At 39.0% G+C, this 24,766-nt stretch overlaps 1 protein-coding gene across 1 annotated transcript in view; it reads left to right on the forward strand.

Annotated features, from left to right (window-relative positions):
• The window catches only part of Mef2 (myocyte enhancer factor 2), an 18,274-nt gene extending 3,861 nt beyond the window's left edge, over window positions 1-14,413 (forward strand). The window contains exons 2-9 of the mRNA XM_011495862.1: window positions 7,455-7,571; window positions 7,898-8,101; window positions 10,228-10,371; window positions 10,534-10,669; window positions 11,564-11,793; window positions 12,199-12,383; window positions 13,548-13,646; window positions 14,206-14,413. Coding sequence (XP_011494164.1) covers window positions 7,518-7,571; window positions 7,898-8,101; window positions 10,228-10,371; window positions 10,534-10,669; window positions 11,564-11,793; window positions 12,199-12,383; window positions 13,548-13,646; window positions 14,206-14,326 — 1,173 coding nt within the window. The 5' untranslated portion in view covers window positions 7,455-7,517 and the 3' untranslated portion in view covers window positions 14,327-14,413. The remainder of the gene's footprint in view (window positions 1-7,454; window positions 7,572-7,897; window positions 8,102-10,227; window positions 10,372-10,533; window positions 10,670-11,563; window positions 11,794-12,198; window positions 12,384-13,547; window positions 13,647-14,205) is intronic.
• Window positions 14,414-24,766: the final 10,353 nt, after the last annotated feature.

Consider the following 24,766-nt stretch of genomic DNA (forward strand, 5'->3'; position numbering starts at 1 on the left):
CTCGCTCTCTCTCTCTCTCTCTCTCTCTCTCGCTCTCTCTACCTCTCTATCTTTCTCTCTATCTTGCTTGCGCTTTTACTCTCACTCTTACTCTCGCTCACTCGCTCACTGGTTTACTCGCTCACTCACTCACTCACTCTCATTTACTTTCTCTCTCGTTACTGCAAGTCTATCTCGTCTATATCTTCCTCCTTCCCGCGTTTGTTTAAGCCACGAATGTCGACGATAGCCTCGCATCAATATATGCGTATACATACACGTATGTAATACATATAAAGATCATCATGTTCTTACGTTCTTTTTTTTCCTTTTGCTTTTTATATATTGTTATTCTCCTATATATTGGCTTCGTACGATTTTCCAGATGGATTTATTTGAGTGAAAAATTTAGTTAGCTGCCGTAATTCTTTTATCGCGTTCATTACGTAGACTCGCACGTGTTGATGATAAATTGATAAATAAACGGTTGTGCACATATACGCGCCGACCTTCTCTTCACTTCTACCTAGAAAACTGGATTATTTAAAAGTTTTTCATTTTTATTAGAACATTACTTGTATTGAAAAAAAAAAAATATATATATATATATATATATATGTGTGTGTATAAATGTATGTATGTATCATTGCTAATATACTGTATGGATAGAGTAATAATTTAACTTAATATAATCCTTTTTAAGAATCAAAAAATGCCTTTCCATCATAAATAAACAGATGAATAAATATCCGAATTTAAACAGTTTGATCTGAATTTATATTGTTAAATATATCAAATAAATATAGCTAGTTTTACATTTTACTTCCCATGTACGGAACTCTCTCTCTCTCTCTCTCTCTCTCTCTCTCTCTCTCTCTCTCTCTCTCTGTGTGTGTGTGTGTGTGTGTGTGTGTGTGTGTGTATTCTGCCATTTGATAAACTACGACGAAAAGAAAGTGATATTATGATACATAAGGTCACAGAATTAAATGTCTTCTTATTATTAATAGCTCGAAAAGTTTCATTATAGTGCAAAAATAAAGTAACTCCAACATAATAATAGATTATTGTGGATGCAAATAGATATTACGAAAATTCAAAATGGAATGAATCCATTTATAAATTGGCCATTGTTTTTATTTATTTTCATAGCTGTCTTTTATTATAAAACATTCTCATATTTATCGTCATATATTATGAATAAAACAATTTACGTTAGTTGTTCGAGGGAATATTTTAACATTCACAATGTAATTATTTTTGTTATGATTTATTTTCCGCGCAGTTAATTAAAAAATAAAATGCATTTGTACGTTTCATCGACAGACTTGGATTATTTTTTTAGTGGTTATATGTACTCTTTCGAATGAAAACATCTAGAATATTGCACGACTATCAAGAAAATTGAATGTTTTGACAAGAATTTTTCATTTTCTATAGTTTCAATCCTATCGAAGTAACTAATGAAATTGATATAAAAATGAAAAATTCGTTTACGCATCTCACTCTCTCTCTCTCTCTCTCTCTCTCTCTCTGCCATTCTATTTGATTGGGCTTGGTAAAACTATGATCATTTGCTAAACGATGTAAAAAAGATTAAATTATGTTCAATGCCAATAGAAAAAAAGGGTGGGGTGGGGGGGGGGAGGTATATTATAATCTGTTTGTTACAAATTTTACATAAAAAAGGGATTGTCTACTAACAAAATCAAGTAAAAAATACTTAACTGCGGTCAATTGAAATGATTAACAGCGTTTGAGAATGAATGACAGCGGAGGCTCGAAACTTATACTTGAAGATCATTTTTATGCGTGCCTTATGTGCTTATACTTCTTTCTCTCTTTTTTGCTGCATTACAACTCTCGATGCTTAAAGAGATTCTTTCTCTTAAAAATGTTTTAGATTCGAGGCGAATGCCTCGTAATGGCCTTGTAAATTTTGATAAATTTTGCCGGACCCAAAGGACAAAAATGAAAAATCCCGTTCGCTAATTATAAAAGTCTCTAGAAATATTCAATTGTTGGCATCAATTATCGGCTCTTCAATAAATTTATCAATACAAAAAACGGCTGATTTATCGCTGGTTTCATGCCCGCGAACTTATAACACGAGCATTTCATGAGAGAAAAAAATTCTGCTCACGTAATTTAAGCATCAATGAAATCAACGTATTTGCATGTGTATTTGCAAAAGCGCGCGACACCGAGGAGGCGAGGGAAATCAGTAGAAATCGAGCCCGAATGATACTTCCAACTTTTTAAGGAGACTGTACGTACGCCATCTTATTCTGACTCATGCACGAGTTACATTAAAAACGACACAGCTCGAGAAACAAGCTCGTATGCATATATTAACTTTTTTTCGTATTATTCATATCGTAGCCGTGCATCAATAATTATTTTTCGAACGTTCTCCATATATAAATGCATTTCAAAATTCCGAAATAAAAATGCCTTTTTTTCCTCTTCTTTTTATTATTTTTCTTTAACGATCCTCACAACAGCGTTAATACGTCGCGTAAATAATATCACGGATACACTAATATTCTCAAATGTAGACATTTTTATTCAGATAGATGAGAGACCGATCTGTAGATGTAATTGTGATTTTCACGATATTTGGGCGTAATAGTGTTTACATTAGATGATTTCGCGGATAATCGTCAGCGTCCTATTCCAGCGATTTCCTCCTAATTCGAATTAATTCGCTTTTAAGGTATCCACTTGCACTGATTTATCTTCAGAGAGCCGTGCTTTATATTCTGATAGTTGCCAGTGGGGAAGCCGAAAAAATCCTATTAATCTCACCTGAAAATGTGCTCATCGTGTGCAACGTCGAGCCCAAGGCTTCGAGCCGGATATTTTAACATTATGTTAATTAACGAATCCGTGATAAAGAAAAAGATGCTGAGCATCATTGGCTCAAGTGATTCAACATTGTGTCGCGCATTATATCGCCAAAATGCTTGTGTATATTAGCCCATGCAATTATCAATCGAAGCTAATGAAAACGCGAGAATGTTTTATTCAATTTGCCTCGGCTATGCAGAAACAATGAGTGGGAAAGCATTAAGAAGAAAAAGCACTTGGACGCCTCACTTACTCCCCTTAACAAACGAATTAGCCGCGATACTCCGGATGTATTTCACGTGAAGTGGCTTTCCTATCTTTCACACGAACGAGACGATTAAAGCAAATACAACGATAAAGGATAACCACCAACTTGTTCCAACAATCGCGTTATAACAAAATCTGTCTTTTTTACGCCACTCGTTGACATTATTTTCCATTTCGTAATTCCTATGGCATATGCAAAATAAAACTTTATATCCTTATCATGTTATGCGACGAATTGAAGATTAAGAAATTTTCATTGTATTTTCATCCTTTCCAATTCAACGCTTCACAAGATTCCCTTTATTTCCATAAGAAACTTTGTTCTGACTAGTATAATAAATTATTAAAATATTATCATTGACTCTCTTTTTTTTTAAAGCAAAATATGTTCGTTCGATTAATTTTTATTATAAGAAAATAAATGCTCCTGTCATCTCGTCAAATATCATCATCTTTAACTAAAAGGAGTATAAATTATTATTCATTCAATGACAATAAAATTATTCACATATTGGGGATAATGAGCTAATAGGTTGGTTTATTATTTTCTTGATAAAAGTATTCTCATACTTATTTTGGTTCGAATTAATCGAGCAATTAACGTTTAAACGTTACATATTCTTAATAGAGATTGCGTCGTCTAATCGTAAAATTTCTTTATAACAACTAACGTAATTATCGACTTGGTAAAATTTATTTTGAAGAGCAATCGAATAATAGTGAAGTTTTCACGGTTACGCTCCAATGCCTAATGTCTATTTTTTTATTATGCTTTTTGAAAAAAGATGCTAAATGTTTACGAGCAAATGCTCTATTTTACTCAGCATTAAACTTTTAAACTGAAAATTCTTCGTGTTCAAACAACCTTTCGAGACTTTTCCTAACCATCCTCCTCAACAAAATGACAAAGAATGGAGAAAAAGACAAAGCTGCCCGATTATTTAAAAACAAAACAAAAAAATAAAATGACGATTGATATGTGCATGAAAAGAGCTTAATGTTAATTTACAATTTTCCAATTTAACTATGATAAATAATGAATGAACGAATGATTAAAGAGTTTTAGTAAGGTAAAATTCGATAGCGACTTTAGTTCGGATAATAATACGAAGAAAAAAAAAATGTGGAAATCATCGGATTAACCTTTCACTCAAAGCGCGACCTATCAAACAAAGCCACGTATCCCGGAAAAGCTCTTTGAAAATTACATTTTCAAGCATTGCTACGAGGGCAGGAAAGCCCGTAGGATCTTGAGAAATCCCACTGCCGAATGGAATTATTCGAGTGCGCCCACGCGTATACCCTTTCGTTTTCGAACTCGCGGCTCGCGGAAAGAATAACCCGCCTGTACGGGGCGCATGCGCGCGTTCACTCAATTAGCACACGGTTATTTCAATTAGCGCTATCTTCTATCATTTGCTTTCGAGTAAGACGCTAGTTAAAAGAAAATTAATGCCACTCCCGGCGGCGGTGGCGGTGGCGGTGGCGGTGGCGGTGGCGGTGGCAGCTGCAGTGGCGGCGACTACGGCAACGCCGTTCTACTAAACGATGATCATCGCTTGGCTTTTAATTCGCGCGCAAATAATATCGATCGCCCGATCACTTCCCCCTTTACGCCAACAACCTACGCACACATGAGATCGCGCACGTGCCGAATCACGCAAAGCCAAGTCGAGACACTCTGGCCCCGCTGATAACGAGATAAGCGTAACAACGAGCGACAATCTCATCCAGACAGTGACTCCTCTCTCGTATGTGAGATGTCGGTGAAAGAGAAGGAGACGCAATTATGTAATTCCACGGGGATGATGATTTTAGTCGTTTTGCCGCTCTGGCGTAGCGTAACTTGCATTTGGGAATATTTATAGCGCTTCGCGTTCTAATAATAAGCAAATTTTTTAACCAGCCAATGTTCACGCATAAATCGCCGCTCTTAATCTTCACATATTCGTCAAAAAATCATTTATCGCAGTGCAGCCACTATAAACTGCGTGAAAAACTATATAATGGTGTCTATGGCTTTATCGGAGAGCAAGGCAGAGAGACAGACAGACAGACAGACAGACAAATTCTTTAAAAATAGAAGACGCCAGGTATAAATAGTCTTTAATTTATGTTGATGCCCATTAGCGGGCGCGACAAACATCTAATCGACATTGCAATGCCTCGTTCGTGGGCCCAACTAATTATTCGTTGATTAGATAAAGAAAAATGGTATTTTGTAACGGACAGAAAGTGAAATGATTAGGGAATACGTGAAATTCCATTCTGTATGCATGCATTCAATGTACTAACCAACCCAACTGATAATTATCCAGTCGGGAAACGATGTGAGTCAGTCGCGGATTTCTCCGATCGCCGACCTTACTCTTGATCGCTCGCATTTTTCCTTCATTCTTTAGTCAACGTTTCGGCAGTATTCGTCCGATGCAAAAGTCGGTACCATCAAAGCCCGGAGCGTCCCGTTAGCAAAGAAATGCTTGGTATTCGCGAATCGTGAAATTTTCCTCACATTCCACGCAATAATGACTCTCTCATAACTTCCACCATCCCTCTCTCTCCACGTCACTCCCCAAACCCCCTTTGTCATCCACCATTCGTAACCTTAACCGGGGCGACTGAAAATTTTTCCTAGAATCGCTTAAATCTCTCGTTCTCTCTCTCTCTCTCTCTCTCCGTTCGTCACGTCTCGTGAGCCAGCCGCGGGAAATACAAAGCCTCTAAAATCATATTTAATGTCGGCGGCTCTCGCGGCGATATGCTTTTGCAATGTTAGACACAGTTTGCATCGAACATGCCGGCAGTCAAAAATATCACTCGTCCGTAAGAGTGAAGAAGGAAGCTGCGGAGGAAGGATTGGATAACGATACCCGAGAGATTACGTACTTGCGAACCTCCCTACTCTCTTCTACTCGTCATTTCATTTAATCGATATTACGTTATCTATGTAAAACGCACGTGCGTACTTATTGTCTGTTTTTGTTTTTGTTTTTATATATTTTTTTATTTTTTATTTTTTTTATTTTTTTTTATTTTTTTTTTTTTTATTTTTATTTATTTATTTTTTTTCTTCTTTTTAATACCCACCCTCCGTCTGTTTTGCCCATAGTTATTCGGGTGGGGGAATGACTTCCCAGTTCCCGATCGCACGGCCTCTCCTCAAATAATTACCGATAAGGCATATTCGATCGGTTCAGCGATACACATAGGTCGCCGGTGCTTTAAATTAGCTCCAGTCAAGATTAACGTTGATTGAAAATGCGGCAAATGGCGCATTCCAAATCAAATGCTAATGTTCGTAAAGTTAAGTGGACGAATAAGAGAGAGAGAGAGAGAGAGAGAGAGAGAGAGAGAGAGAGAGAGAGAGAGCGAGAGCGATAGAGGTCGAGGTTTAGCGAGTAATGTGGAGAACGGAATGACTTTTTTAGTCTTGAAAAGGGCGGCTCGCGAATGAAAGGTGACGGGACTCGAGAACGAGCGAGAAGCTAATTTTCATGTGTGTCGGTGCGCCGCTAGAGACCGTGAATTTTGTTCCCGAGAACGGGGCATGCGCCGCTACCCACTGGGCTTGCCAGCAAAGTCAAGGGACATTAAGGGAGAAAATTATCGTATAATGAAAGAACGATAAATTACAGAATCTCACTCGCTAACGCGCAAAACCCACCACATCACGAAATATAACTAGCGAATTAAATTAAATGGGGCGAAAAAAATGCTTTTCCAATGAATTATCGTCACGTTGCATTTGATTGCCATTAAAATAATTTTGAATAAATTTTCCCGCTCGATATTAGGAAATAATGGCCTCGTACACGAGGAGGGTAAACAATCACCGTTTTTTAAAATCCTCGAACCTTTTTCAAGTAAAACGATATAAATAAGCGATAATGAACGTTGGAGCGTTATTGGAGCGGAAGCTGGATGGTGCACTGGTAAAAACGTGCGATTTATGCCAAAAACACAATATAAACGGTTTACCGTAATTTGTTATATCGTCGTGTGATCGAATGGGCTTAAAAAGCCACCACGATCCAAGAGATCAAAATATTATGGAATATGAATAATCTGGAGAAGGATTGAATTAGGCCAAGTATTAATCATTTGTTAATATTGCAGGAGCTTGAAGCGGGACGGGGGACTTATATTATTGATAAAATGCCTTTGCTCCGTAGATATTAATTAGGTGTCCATCTGAATGTTGGTCGAGTAATTGAATCGATATTACATTGATAGCCGAACAGATGTTAAATAGCGCTCGCATGCGCACACGTCGGCGCCATTTATAGTAATGAGCGTAAAAATTCAACGGCAACGCCACCATCCCATTAACGCACGAACGATTTGCTTTTTTGTTGCAGACTTTATAACATTCCATCCAGAGATTTGACAGAGCAGCTCTTAATCCAAAAACTGACGCAAAAATGGGTCGGAAAAAGATACAAATCTCGCGGATTACGGACGAACGGAATCGTCAGGTAGGCGCACATAATTGCATTATTATAGAGGACGGTAAATTACCAAGTGGAAGAATACTGTATTCTTCGGTGGATTGACTGATAAGGCCCAAGCAGCTCGACAATTTGTCAAGCCCGTTAATGACTATATAGGGGATACGCGAATGAAGTTTGTTCACAAAATGCGTGTTGGGCCTGAGCCGATGTATATTATGATTTTGTTAAAAGTATGGGGTGGGGTGATGATTGGAAGGGGATAGGGTGGGAATGATGGAGGGAATGGGGAGGTGATGGGGAAGAGCGAAGGTAGTGGTTGGCGCTAACGATTGGAAAAAATTGCTGCACAGGTGACGTTCAACAAGCGAAAATTCGGTGTCATGAAGAAGGCGTACGAGCTGTCCGTCCTGTGCGACTGCGAGATCGCCCTGATTATATTCAGCTCGAGCAATAAGCTGTACCAGTACGCCAGCACCGACATGGACAAGGTCCTCCTCAAGTACACCGAGTACAACGAGCCACACGAGTCGCTTACCAACAAAAACATTATCGAGGTGAGTGGACTTGTCCGGGACGGCGATGCCGCGACTGCCCGATGATGACGGGAGCGCGCGCTCGTGCGTATGCGTTGCGCGTGGGAGTGGGGTGAGAGAGTTTCCCGAGGGGGGAACGATCGGGTGACGAGAGAAAATTGCCTTTCGTGGCGGGTGCCGTCGAGGTCTTTTCTCAAAGGGATCGGGGGCGCTCGGGCTCTTTTTCTTCTTTTTTTAGTGTTTTTGTTTTATTTTTCTTTTTTTTTCTTCTTTTTTTCTTTCTTTTTTTTTTGTCTTTCCACTCTCTTTCGTTTTATCGGAGCAAAAGTGGAATAAATGTTGAGAGATTACGGCACGGGAATTGTAAGCTTCTCGAACGAAAAAAAAATATCCGAACGATAAGTTGATATTTTCTTGTTTACGCGGCGAACGGATGTGTGCGAGTCTCGAGGAGCGACTGCTCAACCAACCATTTTCTTCACTCTGCACATGACTTCTTTTCTTTCTTTTTTTTTTTCTTTTTTTTTTCTTTCTTTTTTTTTTTTTTTTTTTTGATTGTTTTTTCTTCTTCTTTTACATAATGCCCGTTGCGATTATTTAAATAAACCTTTTTTTTCCCCCTCCGCCGCCCTTCGTTTTCTTCTTCATCTTTTTTCGGCAAACGGACTCGGTGAAGTCATTATTTACTGGGCTGCTGGTCGACGATTGTCATCGACTAGCCGACTTTTTACGTTGAAAAACACGTAGAACGCAATAGGCTCGGTAAGCGTGTGCTGTGCGCTGTTTTACACACTCGCGCATTTCGTCTGCGTGCGACGATTTATTATACCAAAATATACTGATAAATACTTACGAAAGTGTAAGTGACCAATTGTTGATAAGAGCCTACTTACCGCGATGCTTTCCAACTGATAATAGTGAGATGTTTCGTACAGCTGACGTTAATATAGATATTTGGTATTTTGTTTCTGTTTTTTGTGTTCTTTTTTTTTCATTTTCTCTTCTTTTTATTTTTCTTTTTCATCGACATAAGCGTAATTGGTACAAAATTGCCGGTGATATAATCAGAGAAAACTGTCAAAGGAATTGAGGGGGCAGACAAACGATCGTTTCATTTGAGAAAAAATTTAAAATTACTCGATAACTTCGCAACAATGAGAAATTTATATACCCAACTATTGCCTTATTATTGATATTGTGGTTGAAAAAAATTTTTTCCAAATAAATGCTAGTCAACAGTAAATCATTTATTTTTTCTTTCTCTCTTTAATTCGCTTCTTTTTTTTTCAACCCGTAGAATTTACACACAAGATATTACACATAATATTATAAAATATAAAGTACAAGTCCTAAACGCGTAAGACTTGAGGGCAGGAAAATGTTTTTAATTCTATTTTATTTCAAGTTAATTCGTATTTACTCGAGTCGACATTGAGCCGTCACTTTCCCATCGCTCATTTGTCTCCTTTGGCAATATCATTTGCCAATTTAAAGAGAATTATTAATTGCCGAGTCAAATATTCAATTTGATATGATGTTAATATTAGTTGCGAGTCCCTTGCTCGATTGGCGTGAAAAAAAAAAAAAAAAAAAAAAAAAAAAATTCCTTAAAAAAATTCCTTGCGATAATTTTCACGTTGTATTTAAGGAAATTCGCAGTCTGGGGAAACGATGCGTGGGTTGCGTAGGGGAAAAATTATCACGCCGATAGATTTGTTGATGGGTAAGGGCACGCGGGGAAAGGAAAAGCCTAATTCGCGATATCGTTAATCGACTAGCCATTTTCTCCGTTATTATTGATAGGCTGCGATTGAAGTGAGAAGGAGAACAAAGGGATGACACGGTAGTAAAGCAAGAAAAATGCTCAGCCACCGCGAATCGGCTTACGCGCGCCAGTGAAGTAACGAAAAGCTCACCGCGCAAAGGCTATGGTCGGTTAGCTGATGAATAGATGGAACGGGGCGATTGGTAGTTGGGGTAGGGTTGGGATGAGGGAGGTGGGGTGTGAAGTCGGTTCACTGGGCGGCTCCACCTCGTGCATGCGTGTGTCTGTGCGCTAGGCTAACGTTTGCATGCGAAAGGTTGTGTGCCCTCGGGCGGTGTGGTCACGTGAACCTGTCTGCTGACACTTGCAGGCACTCAACAAGAAGGAGCATAAGGGCGCGATGTCCCCGGAGAGCCCAGAGCCGGACGCCCAGGAGTACAATTTGACGCCCCGCACCGAGGCCAAGTACGCCAAGATCGACGAAGACTTCCAGATGCTCATAAGGAATCAGCACAATGGATCGAGGGTCAGTCTTGCCGTATTAACAACTGACCTCACTCTCGTTCCTCTGTCCCTCGGTACCACGTAAAACACTCGCCCCTTCCTCAACCTCATCATCATTAACTTCTTAACTTCGTCTTCTTCCACTTCCTTCTCGATGCTAACGCAAGACTCGTTTCTGCTGCAGGGTATGGGACAATCCAATTACACATTGCCCGTTACCGTGCCTGTAAATAGTTATGGGGAGCAAATGCTTGGCTCTAGTCCGCAAATAGCACACACCAGCATCTCTCCGAGGCCGTCGTCATCTGAAACGGATTCAGGTAAGCCGCGTATCCTGGGGACATTTACGCTGGATTGGAATGCCTGCGCTCTACTCTCACGCTGTACTTTCTTTTGACCGAGAATTGCCGAACTGAGAATTCGAAGGAAATTCGGTCAATATGTGGGTGCGCGGGAGTGTGCGGAGGTAGTGGTTTGGCGGGCGGTGTATGAGTGAGGGAGGGGTCGGGGAGGGGGCGGGGGGGGGGGTAGTAGTAGCTGGGATCTCGCTTGCTCGGGTGGCTGAATTATGGAGCGTCGAACGGAGCTTTCGACATGCAATGCAACATATTTGACTGAAGCATCGTGTCTGGCAACGTTGACCTTACTAATTGCAATTCCCCACTCTTTTCAACACTTAACTCGTGATTTATTACTCTTCTTTTATTGCTCGCGATAAAATAGAAAACCTTTCAACGCTAATTTTTTAATACTGTAATTACCGGCTTTTTCAGAATACGAATCGCGCTATTAATCCCCCTCGAGGCTTATGCGAGATGCTTGCATTAACCTCAATAAAGGAAAGTGGGAGGGGTCAGTGGGAGGGATGGGGGGATAGGCGGGGGCGGTATAAATGCCGTATAATAAAATGTTTAGTATCGATAAAGAACTTTGGCAACTCTAAGAGTATCGAATTAATCGTAAAAGCTTAATAAAAAGCCTTGGAGCGAGAAGCTGTGTCGCATCGGAAAACTTTTAACTTCCCGCGCTGAGCTTAACGAAAATCCCTCCCTCTCGATAAGAAAGAAAGGAAAAGCAGTTCTCGGAGGTATGAATGGACCGCACGGCAAAAGGGAGTGTGTGCGCCCGCGTGCTTAAGATGGAGAGAGAGAGAGAGAGAGAGAGAGAGAGAGAGAGAATTAACGAATGAATGAGAATTCGTTTGCTCGGCGTAGTATATCCACCGGGAGGCATGCTGGAGATGAGCAACGGCTACCCACCCTCGGCCTCGCCCTTAGGTGGTTCCCCGAGTCCGGGGCCATCACCCGCCCTCGGCGTTTCCAAGGGTAACCCGTCGAGGCACTCGCCTCAACCGCCGCCGCCGCCGCATCCGCACCGAGGCAACCTACGGGTGGTCATACCCACGCCTCTCGCCCAGTCACTCGCCGAGGAGGGCAACTACGACGTAAGTTCCACCACTTGATGTATTTATTAACTCTTAGCGATCCGAGTGCGAACGCGAAACGCCATCGTCGAGTCGACCTCTAACCTCTTGCAACCTCTGGGACGACGTGTTTGGCTTGGTAAAGAATTCGAGGCCGAAGCCCGATGAACTATTAACCATCCCGTCCAGGCCAAAGATCTGGCAAAAAACCGTTTGCCAAAACTCGAATTCTGATACTCGGAGTGGGCTGAGGATCAGAGCTCGACCCCGAGGTTCTAGGGCTTCATCATTCGCGTTCACGACCCAACAACCGTGAGTCAAAGTACCGAGAGGATTCGAGGTTACGGGGGTGGGATAGCGGGAGCAAGAGGACGGGGGAAGGTTTAGAACGTAGAAAATGAGACGAGCGCTCTGTTTTTATCTCAGGGTGGTCACGCTCAGACAACGCTGAGCACCCCGGTGGTGGCGCTGCAGACGCCAACGGTCCCGGCGAGCTACACCGGCTTCGGGCCGACGGACTATTCGTCGGACCTCAGTACTCTCGCCTGGTCCCACCAGAGGTACGTTGATGACTTATCAATGTATTCGGCCGCCACCATGTCCAGCATAAGGTAATTCTCATTCAACACATTCATTATTGTTGTTAGAAATTAACTATGAATCCAGTTTGTCTTCCCCTCCTCTCCCTATACCTATTCATATTTTTTTTTTTTCACCCTCGTGCACTTGCGGTTATCGTTCACCTCCACCTTCTCCTCCACATTTGCACTCTTCTACATAAGTTGTCGGTGTCCGAGGACTCGTGGCGATACAGTGATGCAAATATTCCAATTGATGTTTGCATCGAAAGCCAACCAGGAATTCGTCAACTTCGTCGGGCGAGCTCTCCGTTCACCCTGGATTGCCCATAGTCTTTTCCTATTGCAATGCCTAATAATCTCACTGCATCATGCGGTTTCGAATTTAATCAATCTGTAACTCGTTAAAAAATACACGCTTGTGACATAATTTCCAAGTAAAACTTAAAGCGCTCGCTTAAGGACATGCAACATTTACTACTACTACTACTACTACTACTACTACTTACCACCACCACCACCACCAACCACCACCACTAACACTACTACCGCTTCTACATTATGCTACAACTACTACTTATTACGACTATTACTTCATTAGGTATTATAGTCCGCCATTAATATGACTAACTATCGATATGCTCACGAGCTTGCATACGTTTAAAATTCAATTCGACCATCGCATCACATTCATATATCACAGCACTAATATTCCGAATGCTTTTAATGATTTATTATGTCGAATGGCAAGTAAGCATATCAAATATAAATTACATCTTGGTAAAACAAAAACAAAACAAAACAAAACAAAAAACTTACGATTTTTGAAACTGAAAAGTTACTACTACTTTTTAGAAAGCTATTATTTATTGTTCATGTAAGTGTACAAATACGAATTCGTTGAAGAAAGACACAACAGAAAGGAAGAGAGTACGCTCGAGCGGCGCGAGGCGGTAATATATTTTAGCTACGAGGTTCCTATACTATCTGGTTGAAAATGTCATTTACGCGCCCGGAATAATGAAAGCTCGAGATGTTTAATATCCATGCAACTTATTTGAAATGTGATAACGGCTTTTAGAACTAATAGGTCGCTGCTAAGCCCAAACGATGCGCGGCTATGCGACATTTGACCGGCAGATTTCGAGACACGCATGAACTAATAACGGGCGATCCTCGTATTTTCCATTGCAGCAGTCTTCCTCACCTGGCGGTGTCGAGCAGCACACCGCCACCTTCGACGTCGCCGATCCCCGTGAAGATCAAGAGCGAGCCGATAAGTCCGCCCCGGGACCCGCACGCGGGCAGCGGCGGCACTAACGGCTCCGTGGGCGGACCCAGTGGCGCATCCGCCGGCAGTCTGCATCATCCCGGTCAGTACCTCCGCAATCTGCGACTTTTACCATCTAGGATTGCCAACCGGTCACGTCAACAATCATATATTTATTCATCAAAGACCGTCTATTAAAAAATTCCGCTGCTCACTTCCACACGACGACGCTCGCTCGTAACGACCCGGGGTTTCGAGTCACCAAAACTCTTACCTAAGTAGGAGCAGTTATTGCGAAACGGCGGTCGTTAATGTCGAGCCAGTCCGCGCTACACAATTAAAACGAATTAATTACACGAATCGTTAAATAGTAATTACCGAAAGAATGAGAAAGGCCATGCAGGCGCAGCCCGAAACGACCGTCGAATAATCGGATCGATCGGGCTCCCCCCCCCCCCCCCCCCCCCCCCCCCCCGCACCCCCCCGCCTCGTCCTTGCGCAGGTCACGCGAGCCTGAACGTGGGTGGACCCTCGCCTCAGCCGCCGCCACCGCCTCACCACGTGACCCAGCAGCAGCAGCAGCAGCAGCAGCAGCAGCAACAGCAGCAACAACAACAGCAGCAACAGCAGCAGCAGCAGCAGCAACAGCAGCAGCAACAACAACAGCAGCAACAACAACAGCAACACGGGGGCCCGCAGACGCTGAATCTCGTGTCGGTAAACAGGCCCGGCAGCAACCCGCCGCCCTCGCACTCCGGCAGCATCACGCCCACGAACATGCCCTCGCCGGGGACGCAGGCTGGCGGCGGTGGTGGGGGCGTCGTCGTCGGGGACATGCGCACGAGCCACGGGCCCGGAACAGCCGGGAACCCCGGTAGCGGCAGTGACTACGAGAACGGACCGCTCATGAAGCGCTCGAGGATCACCGAGGGCTGGGCGACTTAATGGTAAACTTCTTTAATATGATTATTATTATTATCACGACCGCGTAAGCTAATGATAGACCGCGTTAGCCAATTTGAAATGTCGATGCATCGGACCATTGCAGCCACATTATAATAATAAAAATAATAATGAAGAGATCGTAGAGGGCGAGTAAAGGCATTGTGATTTCATCGATTCGGACACTTGAGCATCTTACCTCCGCGCCCAGCCCAATGGCCAATCATTGCTCGAATAATAATAATGTCACTTCACTACACGAAATGTGCAATAATAAAGCTTTTGGAGTTATTTTGTAAGTGTAGCTTCAATGACGTTATCAACGTCATAAACGTTGATTCCAATGTGGCGGATCGTGTGATGATGTGTTTTGTCTCGAGTAAAAACGTTCGTCTCATCGAATCTGAAAAGCTCGATTCGACTAATCGGTGTCGATTAATTCATTTTCGCAGGTGCGTACCCCGAATGCCAGCCGCCTCGCCGATGTCAAATAGCGGTGGCGACGTCCGTCCCTCCGCGTGAAGGAGGCCGACGGCGAGGACAACACGGATGGCGAAGATGCGACGTCGGTGGCCCCACAGCATGGACGCGAGACAGCGTCTTACATTTGACACCGAGATTTCACACGAAAGGGGCGAGGTGTGTGTGTGCGTGCGTGCGTGTATGCGTGTGTGCGTATACTTGAAAGAGAATGATGGAAAAAGAGAAAGAGAGGGGGAGGAGGGGAGGGGAGAGAAAGAAAAAAAGAGTGGTGTGCCTATATGTGTTTGCAAGAGGGAAAAAGAGAGCGCGTTAATGGGTGTAAATGCGCGAGAGAGCGTGGGAGAAGGGGTGAGAACGAGGGGGAAAGGCGACATTACTCTAGCACTGCATATCCTGTATAACAGAGAAAACAAACTTATATGTGTGTATGTGTGTGCGCGCGTGCGCGTTAGTGTGTGTGTGGGTGTGTGTGTGTTTACACATATATAGAAATAGATAAACCGCGGCACGCACACAGATGAGCTGCGTAATTCTTTTGTTTCTCTTCCCTTCGAGCGTCGCGCTCTCTCACGCCAGTGTTCGGTTAATTTAGTCAGCTGCATTCGAGGGCGACGACGTCGGTGCAAAAGCAGAAGCACAGTGACAACGGACATTGCAACAGAAGAAGAAGAAGAAGAAGAAGAAGAATAAGAAGAATAATCTGTTAATCTGTTAAATATTTTTGAGCTAAGAGTTGTAAAGACAGACTAACGAATAATGCGATTTACGTTTGATGATAATATGATATTGCCAAGTTGATGACAATTATGATTATAAAGATGATGATGACGTTGGCGGTGGTAATGATTATGATGATTATGGTGATGACGATGATAAGGATGATGACGACGACGATGATAAATAAGTGGTGCCATAATGTTGAAACTTTATAAAAATTAATATATATATATACATATACATATACATATACATATACATATATATATATATATATATATATATATATATATATATATATATATATATATGTATATATGTATATATGTATATTAATATATATACACATATACCTATATATGTATGTATGTATGTATATTTTTTAATGTATATAAATAAGAGGTGTTGCTTGTATATATGTCACGTGAGTTCGCGAAGGTAATTTCATTAGGCTCCGTGACCTTACGATCACTCCGAGTGCAATGGTAATGACGATGATGAAATTGTAATACGATCGATGAAGGTGGACAAATATGGAGAAAGATTTTATAAAATATTGTACCGACACCATCGTACGAGAACGAGCAAAATGAATGGCTTTAAACAAAGTGGTAAAAGGAACAATGCACAAAATTTTAAGTGTGCGCGAACGGCGAAACTTTCTTTTCTTATTACAATTAGCCAAGGAAACAAAGAAGCTAATCGAATGTGCACGCACTTATCGCACGATTGTTGTGTTTGTTGTACTTGGTATGGTGGTCTAAGAGCAGCATAATCCGTTAATATCGACTATACGCCCGCGCACACGTACACAACTGCACGCAATTAATACGCGCCCGCGCATGCACCGTACGCGTGCGTGCACACACGACACGCACGCGCACGGGCTTACAGATAGATAGACAGAGCAGCAGCAGCAGCAACAGCATAGCAGGCGTATTCATGTGCATAAACAATCAACACACGCCTCTTTTATTTTGTTTACTTATATTATGATTATTATACCTTTTATTTGCCATTCGAATGGATATCAACATTTGTGCGTACTCGATCTAGTCATTTAAGTCGTGTCTTTTTTTCTTTAATTAACGAACGATTATTATCATATATGATTATTCATACTTTTATTTGACTTCTTTCTTTATCTGTCTTTTTTTTAAGATTGACAAGGAATACATTGATTTTATGTTTATGATTATACTTTTTAAAAAAATCTGTCGCTTCGTATATGAATCGATGAGGATCTCACACACATGTACGATTATGGTGAATATAATGATGGTGGTGATGCTAATGATAGTTTTTTTTTTTTTTTTTTTTTTTTTTTTTTTTTTTAATTTTACTGGGTTACATTAACGGTCTATGTCTGCTCATAAATGCGTGAAAGTCGGCCACTGTACTCAAATTATTCATATTATATGAGAAGAAGATTCGAAATTAAATATATTATAAACAAAAGAAATATTATTTGATAGATAGTTAGGCGTATGTTGTATAGCATTGTTTTAATGAACAAATTTACACTTAGGTACATTACTACACGCGCATATACAGTCATACAACCACACATACAAACATACCCGGCGCACCCCCAAGCGCTCACGCACACACGCACACACGCACAAGCCACAAACCAACACGCGCGCGCGCGCGTACATATATATATATATATATATATATATATATATACACGCGTGTGCGCGTTTGTGTATATATAATAATGCATATATTGAAAAATAGATCTAAATGATTATATGGTGCAGTCCAACTCTTTATATTGACTATTTATTGAGAAAAATTTAATGGTGGAATTAGTGCAGTTCTGGATCTCCGAATATTACGTTCGTGCAATTTGAGAAGCGATTCTCAGTAAGTTAAACGGTCGTCTGTCTGCATACATTTTTCACGAGTATTTTGCACATTTGATATTAAAGATGAAGAACGACGAAAAAATTTTTAAGATAAACAAATCCGTATAAAGATTACATTGAAACCTCATTCATGCCTAAAGTAAACAAAAATTTGACATTTAACGAGGGCTTGTCTCACAAGTATGTGTCAGTTTCTGAATGTCTGTGAAAACTGCGAGCACAAGATGAATGTAATAATAGTGTTTCGCATATTGGCTAACATTCTATATATAAACATAGTAAATACGAAACATTTTTCTAAAAAAAAAAATCGAGCAATTCTCGCGTTAATAAAGAAAACATAAGAGAAAAAGAAATGATAAAACGCATGGTAACTAAATTTTCTAATTTGTACATAAGTCGCGTAAATTTTTTCATGAAACTCGCATCGCGATAACTTCATCATTGAAGGATTATATTTGTTGAGAAGCAAATAAAATAATATGTCTACTAAGCGTTATGATGCTCTTAAAGTATTTGTAATACCAATTTATCTCGGCCATCGTGCGGCTTGTTTATACGCGAAATATTGAATATTGCGTGTACAATGAAACGACATGTCACCGGTAATCTTTAACAATACATATTATACAAGAGAAGAAAAAAAATAACATTTTATGGGAAAGAAATAATAAAAATGCACATTACATCTGTATTATATGTGACATGTAGCTAAGATAATTGGAAATAACACGATTACGGCTGAGACGAATATGTGAACATTATTGTGACTGAGTTAAGAGCCGAAAGAGATATAATAAAACCAGAGCGCGCAATGTATTTGTAAACATATATATATATATATATATATATGTTACGTAAAAATATATATATTTAATAAAAATAACGGGATGCGTATAACGTGCCGAGATTCTTTCTGGAGCCTTGAATTCTATGCCTTAATAATCCTTATCGTTATTTCGGAAGACATATCCTCGTGAGAATTGCTCTCGTGTGAATTATTTATTATTATTCGAATAGTGATTAAAGCCATTTAATTGCAATGGATGAATATGTTAAAGTAATTGAGATAAAAAAAGAAATAATGATAATAATAAAGGTAAAACAATTACATAAATGTAATTTAACTGTATAGTCTTAATGGAGTACACAGGTTTTTTGAATAAATAGTGCCTGGCACCATTTGTGGCCCTCCTGTCATTTAAAATATTGAATGTGCGTGCACGAAATGAGTAAACATGTAAAACAGAAAAAAAGTAGTAATGGAGTATGCGCGTGTGAGAAGTCGCAAATATGAATACGATATTTAAAAAGAAAATATATGAAAATATGTTTGAGACAATTACATATTGTATGGGCACCTCTTAAACCGACGATTTATTTCTTTGGAATTTTTTTAAAAAATTGTTTCAAATCTACAGGATTATGTAAGCAATCGCGCATTAATACATCAGAGAAAATTTGTTTACTAATCTTTTTTTTCTTTTTTTTTATCGATGATTTGTAAACGAATGAGTGATAAAGGAAATTAACGACGCGCTTATGCCTGCGTTTTTTCGTGTGACACTGCACAACTGTCAAGTGAACATGTTATTCTTTTCTTTTGTTGTTGTTGCCTTTTATAACGAGACAATGCAACACGAATATTTGCCGTTATGCATATGAATATAAATATATGTACGTATATTATATAATCTCCAGTTTTTAAGATGATCACAAAGTGCAATCTCTTAGCCAACACACTTTTTATCAAACAAAAAAGTATAAAGTTGTTATTTTTCATAAAAAAAAAAGAAAAAAAAAGATGATATTTAATGTATTGAGAAAGGACGACAGAGGGTTGGAGCGGGGAACGATTGGCGGGCGAGGGGTTGAGGGATGGGGAGGGGAGGGGTGCGCGAAGAGATATAGTAACTCTGTGCGTGTGTGTGTGTGTGTGTGTGTGTGTGTGTGTTATCGCGCGCGCGTACGTGTGTGAGAAGTAAAGCTGATGATTAACAGATATACGCCACATCTAGTTTTATGACATTTTCCTACTGATGCAAACGTCATTGTGAATTTCTCACTCGCTGGCTATTGTCGATTTCTTATTAGAATGAGAAAACAAAGAATAGCACGCGTGAAAATAAAAGGAATAAAGAAAAAACAAAAAAAAAAAAAAAAACAAAAAAAAAAATTTGATCCTAACCTTTTTTCGTACAAAAATAGAAACATTCTAATAAAATGATATGGCAGAAAAGAATTTTATTCTGTCCAAACCAGTGTGATTATTAATAAAATAAAGAAAAGTGAAGAAAATATGTCGATAGAACGTCGATCAGAATAAATGGACCACTCTACTACGTATACTCTAGAAAATTCTTAACAGGAAAAATAAAAGGTTCAGCGGAGCCGGACAAAGCTGCCATCGTTACTACACATTACTACCTACTATTTGCAACAAAAAAAAAAAAAAAACAAAAAAAAAAGCTTATTTATCGAATTGTTTTTCGATAGCGCATATTTAGTTATGTAAAGTTCATTCTCGTTTAAACAAAAAAATAAAAATAAAAAAATAACTTAATTGTAATTTAGTAGATTGTTCTATAAATGGCGACTATTATAAATGAATTTTAGGACAAAATATATATAATAACAATGTTATTAAATAATGATGAAATTTTAATATTTTTTAAAATGTCCCTTTCAATGTATCGACGTAAGGGACGGCGGAGTCTGACGTTGACGGTTATAATCGAGCTTTATCGACTATTCAAAGATTCGGGCGAGATGCAATCGCGCTATTTTGTCCGTCTCCGGTGCTGCACACAATGCCAAAACGCGCGCACACACACACACGCACACACAAACACAAACACAAACACAAACAAACAAACACATATAATAGAGAGAGAGAGATGCGTAGACAATATATATTAAACGATCAGTCGACACATACATGCATAGCGAATATTATATGATTCAAGTTGTTTAGGTTTGCTTGTGTATATCGTAGAGAAATGAATAGGAAGAGGTGAGAAGGCAATTATCCTGCTTTCACCTTGCGGTAGAAAAAGGACTTGAATTTGCATTTGTTCCCAATATATAATTATCTGTAAAGCTTTTAAAAATTGTTGCTTAAAACTTACGGAGTCTATTTGCGTGGATTTGCGAGAACCGAGAATCAGGGTGTTATTATAATTATAACAATATCCTCTGAAAATTTGGGTATTTTCGTAAGTAACAAGAGAATGTTCTCATTTTTTTATAACGTAGTGTTTTTTTTTTTTTTTTTTTTTTTTTTTTTTTTTTTTTTACGGAAGTTATAGTTTATTAAAATTCTATATTGCGTTATTTACCCATGTCATTTTACCTTAAACAAACATTGCTCTAACATTGTACGTAACACATAGACAAGCAAACAAACAAATGAACGAACGAACGAACAAACTACCAAACAAACAGACATACAGACAAACAAACAAACAAACAGACAAACAGACACAAAAACGGAACGATGAATTTATCAACTTATCCTCCGCTCCTTCAGTTACACTGTATTGGAATATAGAATTTAAGAATATAATACATATTACTGCGATTCGACAATTGCGCGAGAAGAGAGAAAGAAGTAATGAAATAAGCTGAGCTCAGGTGCCGTTTTATTCTAAGAATGAATTTTCACAAGGTACGATGTGGTATTATATAATTGTATAGATGAAATTACAAAAACAATATCGAGTTGACGTACAACGTATTTTCGTTTGCTGCGTAAAAGAATTACGACGTAGTGATGTGTAAACAATTAATCGAAGGTTAAATAAGAATAAGAATAAAAATCCTGTAGAACACAAATTTGTTAAATGGAATAACGTTGTATATATATACATATATCTATATATAAAGATGTGTATACGCGTGCTTGGGTGCATTGTGTGTTTGTATGCGTGTTTTGTGTCATGTACATACACGATCACGGACACTCAACTTTAATGTATCTATATATTTTTAATATGAAACAAATGGAACACAAATTATTATTGTACACCTAGGATTATAGGAAAAGCAAAAAAAAAAAAAAAAAAAAAAAAAACAAAAAAAAAAAAAAAAAAAAAAAAAAAACTAACAAAAGAAAAAAAAAGAAGAAAGATAAAGGAAAAAAAAAAAAAAAAAAAAAAAATAATAATGTACGTGCCAGCGAAGCACCGAGACACGCAGTTGTGCGTATCATCATCGACTCTTCTGTTCTTATCTTTCTCTGACGCCTTACGTAGTCGTGTGTATTTAATAACAAACTTCGTACTTTATATTCTCTTTTTCTCGTTGTAGAAGAAAAAAACAAAACAAAAACAAACAAAAAAAAAAAACAAACAAAAAAACTCAACCACTCAACCAATCAACCAACGAACCAAGCTCAAAGTAATCATTTAAGTTTGAATTAAAAGGCTTTTTTCTATACATACATTAACCGTATTTGCTAACTTCTTTTTTCCGCTTGAACATCACCTTTATCTTTCGATAGGGAAAAGTTGTCGCGCAGCAGCATCGACACGACATACCAACACCACGAACGACTAGTGTAAGGGGAAAAGCCTTATGTATGCCGTTATCGACTAAAAAAGGAAAAATAAAAAAAAAAAGGAAACTGAAAGATTCGCTTTCTTCAAAAATTCGCTCAGCATCCGAGATCGAACTGAACAATGATGGCCTCGACTCCGTCGCTGAGAATTTCATTCATTGAGAGAGAGAGAGAGAGAGAGAGAGAGAGAGAGGGGTGGGGGGATAAAGAAGTTTCGTCGTGTTCTAATCTGCTGGCCAATCAATATTCGAACGCTTATGCTCGCGGAGAAAATTATTGCTTTTCTAACTAGAGGGACGCAAAACACAGTCAACGCACGACAGACAATGTCACTTCATTACTTGCTCAATGTTGCTGGTCCCTACGTCTCCGGGCCTTTCTACTTTTGTATTTAGTCGGTGTTGGGAAAACGGTGGAAAAGTGTATGTCACGGTTGATGATGGAAAGCTCCTTTCCAATCGACCCTACAACCATACACGTGCGCACAACAGGACGAAGATGTTTTATTCATTTTTTCGCTTTCTTTATTTCTTTCTTTCTTGATTTCTTGCTTTCTTGCTTTCTTGCTTTCTTGCTTTCTTTCTTTCAACAATAATTGCTGTCTCCGCGTCAGCTAGCAATAGTGTTTAGTATTTTCAAACAACACTGGCCCTATGCGATTTAACGGATGCGAGATGATTCGTAAGGCTACATCTAAGATATTAAGAACGAAAGAAAAATGTAAGCGCGTACACGCTTGATGGAAAATGGATCACCTTGTTTAAAAAGAGAAGAAAAAGAGAAAAAGAGAAGAAAAAGAAAAAAAAAAAGAAAAAAGAACAAAAAGGAAAGTAAAGAATGGATAGAACATGAGTAAAAGAAGCGCGTTTTAATTTATTGGATACGTAGGTCCCGGTGAGATCTCGCTAATATAACGGGTGAAATTGAAATTCAGGCTGTAAAAATAATTTGCTTGAAACTTTAAAGTGACAGTGAAATGGAGCAAAAATATAATGTTATGTACATGTCGACGGCGTATATTGTTGTTTTGTTGTTACGTATTATTGAGAGAATAAGGTGGATTTCGAGATGGCGACAAATAATTTTTAATAACGACGCAGCATAGAACGATTTTTTGTTTTGTTTTCGTGGTTGTTGTTAATAATAACGACATAACGACATAAGGCGATGCATTGAGCATTAATTAATTTTTTTTTAATAACGAACAAACTTGTTGTTCGAAACGAGGATTTTTAAATAAGTAATTTTAAGGTGAATAACAACTACAGTTACGTACTAACAGAAAATGAGGTAGGGGAAAGAATTTCCTTCCAAGATTAAGAAGAGAATTTTCATTGCCTTGTACGAAAGAGATGGATTGTAAATTTTAAAGATTTTGTTTTCCCTCAATAAAAGCACATGATTCATCGTTGACGAGGCACACCCCTTTTTCTCAATACCATAATCACTCGGGCGAATCTGATTTTGCCGCGAATGAAAACCAACCGTTTTAATACCAAATCAGCACGATAATTGTGAGATTATTTGATTCGACGTGCAATTCTCGTGCAAAGAGAAACAATAGGAAACGACGGATTCGGCCGTGTGATTAACAAAAAAATAAATAAATAAATAAAATATATACATATATAGATATATAGATAAATAAATAAATAAATAAATAAATAAATAAATAACCAAAACGAGTTTTAAAGCGAATATCTGGACATATCACGACGTTTCGCGTCCAGGCAAGTAAAAACTCTTCGACTCCTTTAGGCTCGTTTCCAATTATCATGATTGATTATGCAATTTACAATTAAAATAAATTGTATTGTATTGTTTGTACATGGGCTCGATTAATAATACGTTTGTTTTCTCTCTCGAGGCTTTTTACAATTCGCGAACTGAACTGAGGCTTTCACTAAGGAAAATACAAATTTTTCATAGACACACAACGGACGACTTACGAAACGATGACGGCCCACACGCACGCACGCACGCACGCACGCACGCACTCAAACACTCAAGTACACGCCTATGTATATGTATATATATATATATATATATATATATAGCAAAAAACATAAAAATACGCACATTCAACAACAACAACAACAACAACAATAAATGATAATAGCATAATAATAGCTTATCCATAGAAGCATTCTGTCGATAATGATTTGTCAATCTGAATTATTTACTCTCTGTACGTGTAAGAATTTCGAGTTTGGCATTAACAATTCGTAATATTTGCCATCTGCAGCTTTAATATTATCATCGAATTTACTTGAAGTGGAAAATTTCGGTAAAATTTACCTGCCTATATTTACGAGATACACGCTGCCTTACACGCACGCACGCTAACACACGCGCGCACGTTCGGTCATTGTAATAACGAGATTTCGTTGGGATATAATTATTTATGGTTCATGCTTGCACGATGAATTGGAGCTTTCGAGTGATTAAGATTTCGAGATAATAAAAGATAAAAGTTCTATGATGAACTATGAGAAGATCTATGATGATGATGATGATGATGATGATGATGTGTGTGCGTGTGTTTGCGCGTATTATTGTAAATCCGTAGCGAGAT

Source organism: Ceratosolen solmsi, unplaced genomic scaffold, assembly GCF_000503995.2.
Source record: "Ceratosolen solmsi marchali unplaced genomic scaffold, CerSol_1.0 scaffold11, whole genome shotgun sequence".
Lineage (NCBI taxonomy): Eukaryota > Metazoa > Arthropoda > Insecta > Hymenoptera > Agaonidae > Ceratosolen > Ceratosolen solmsi.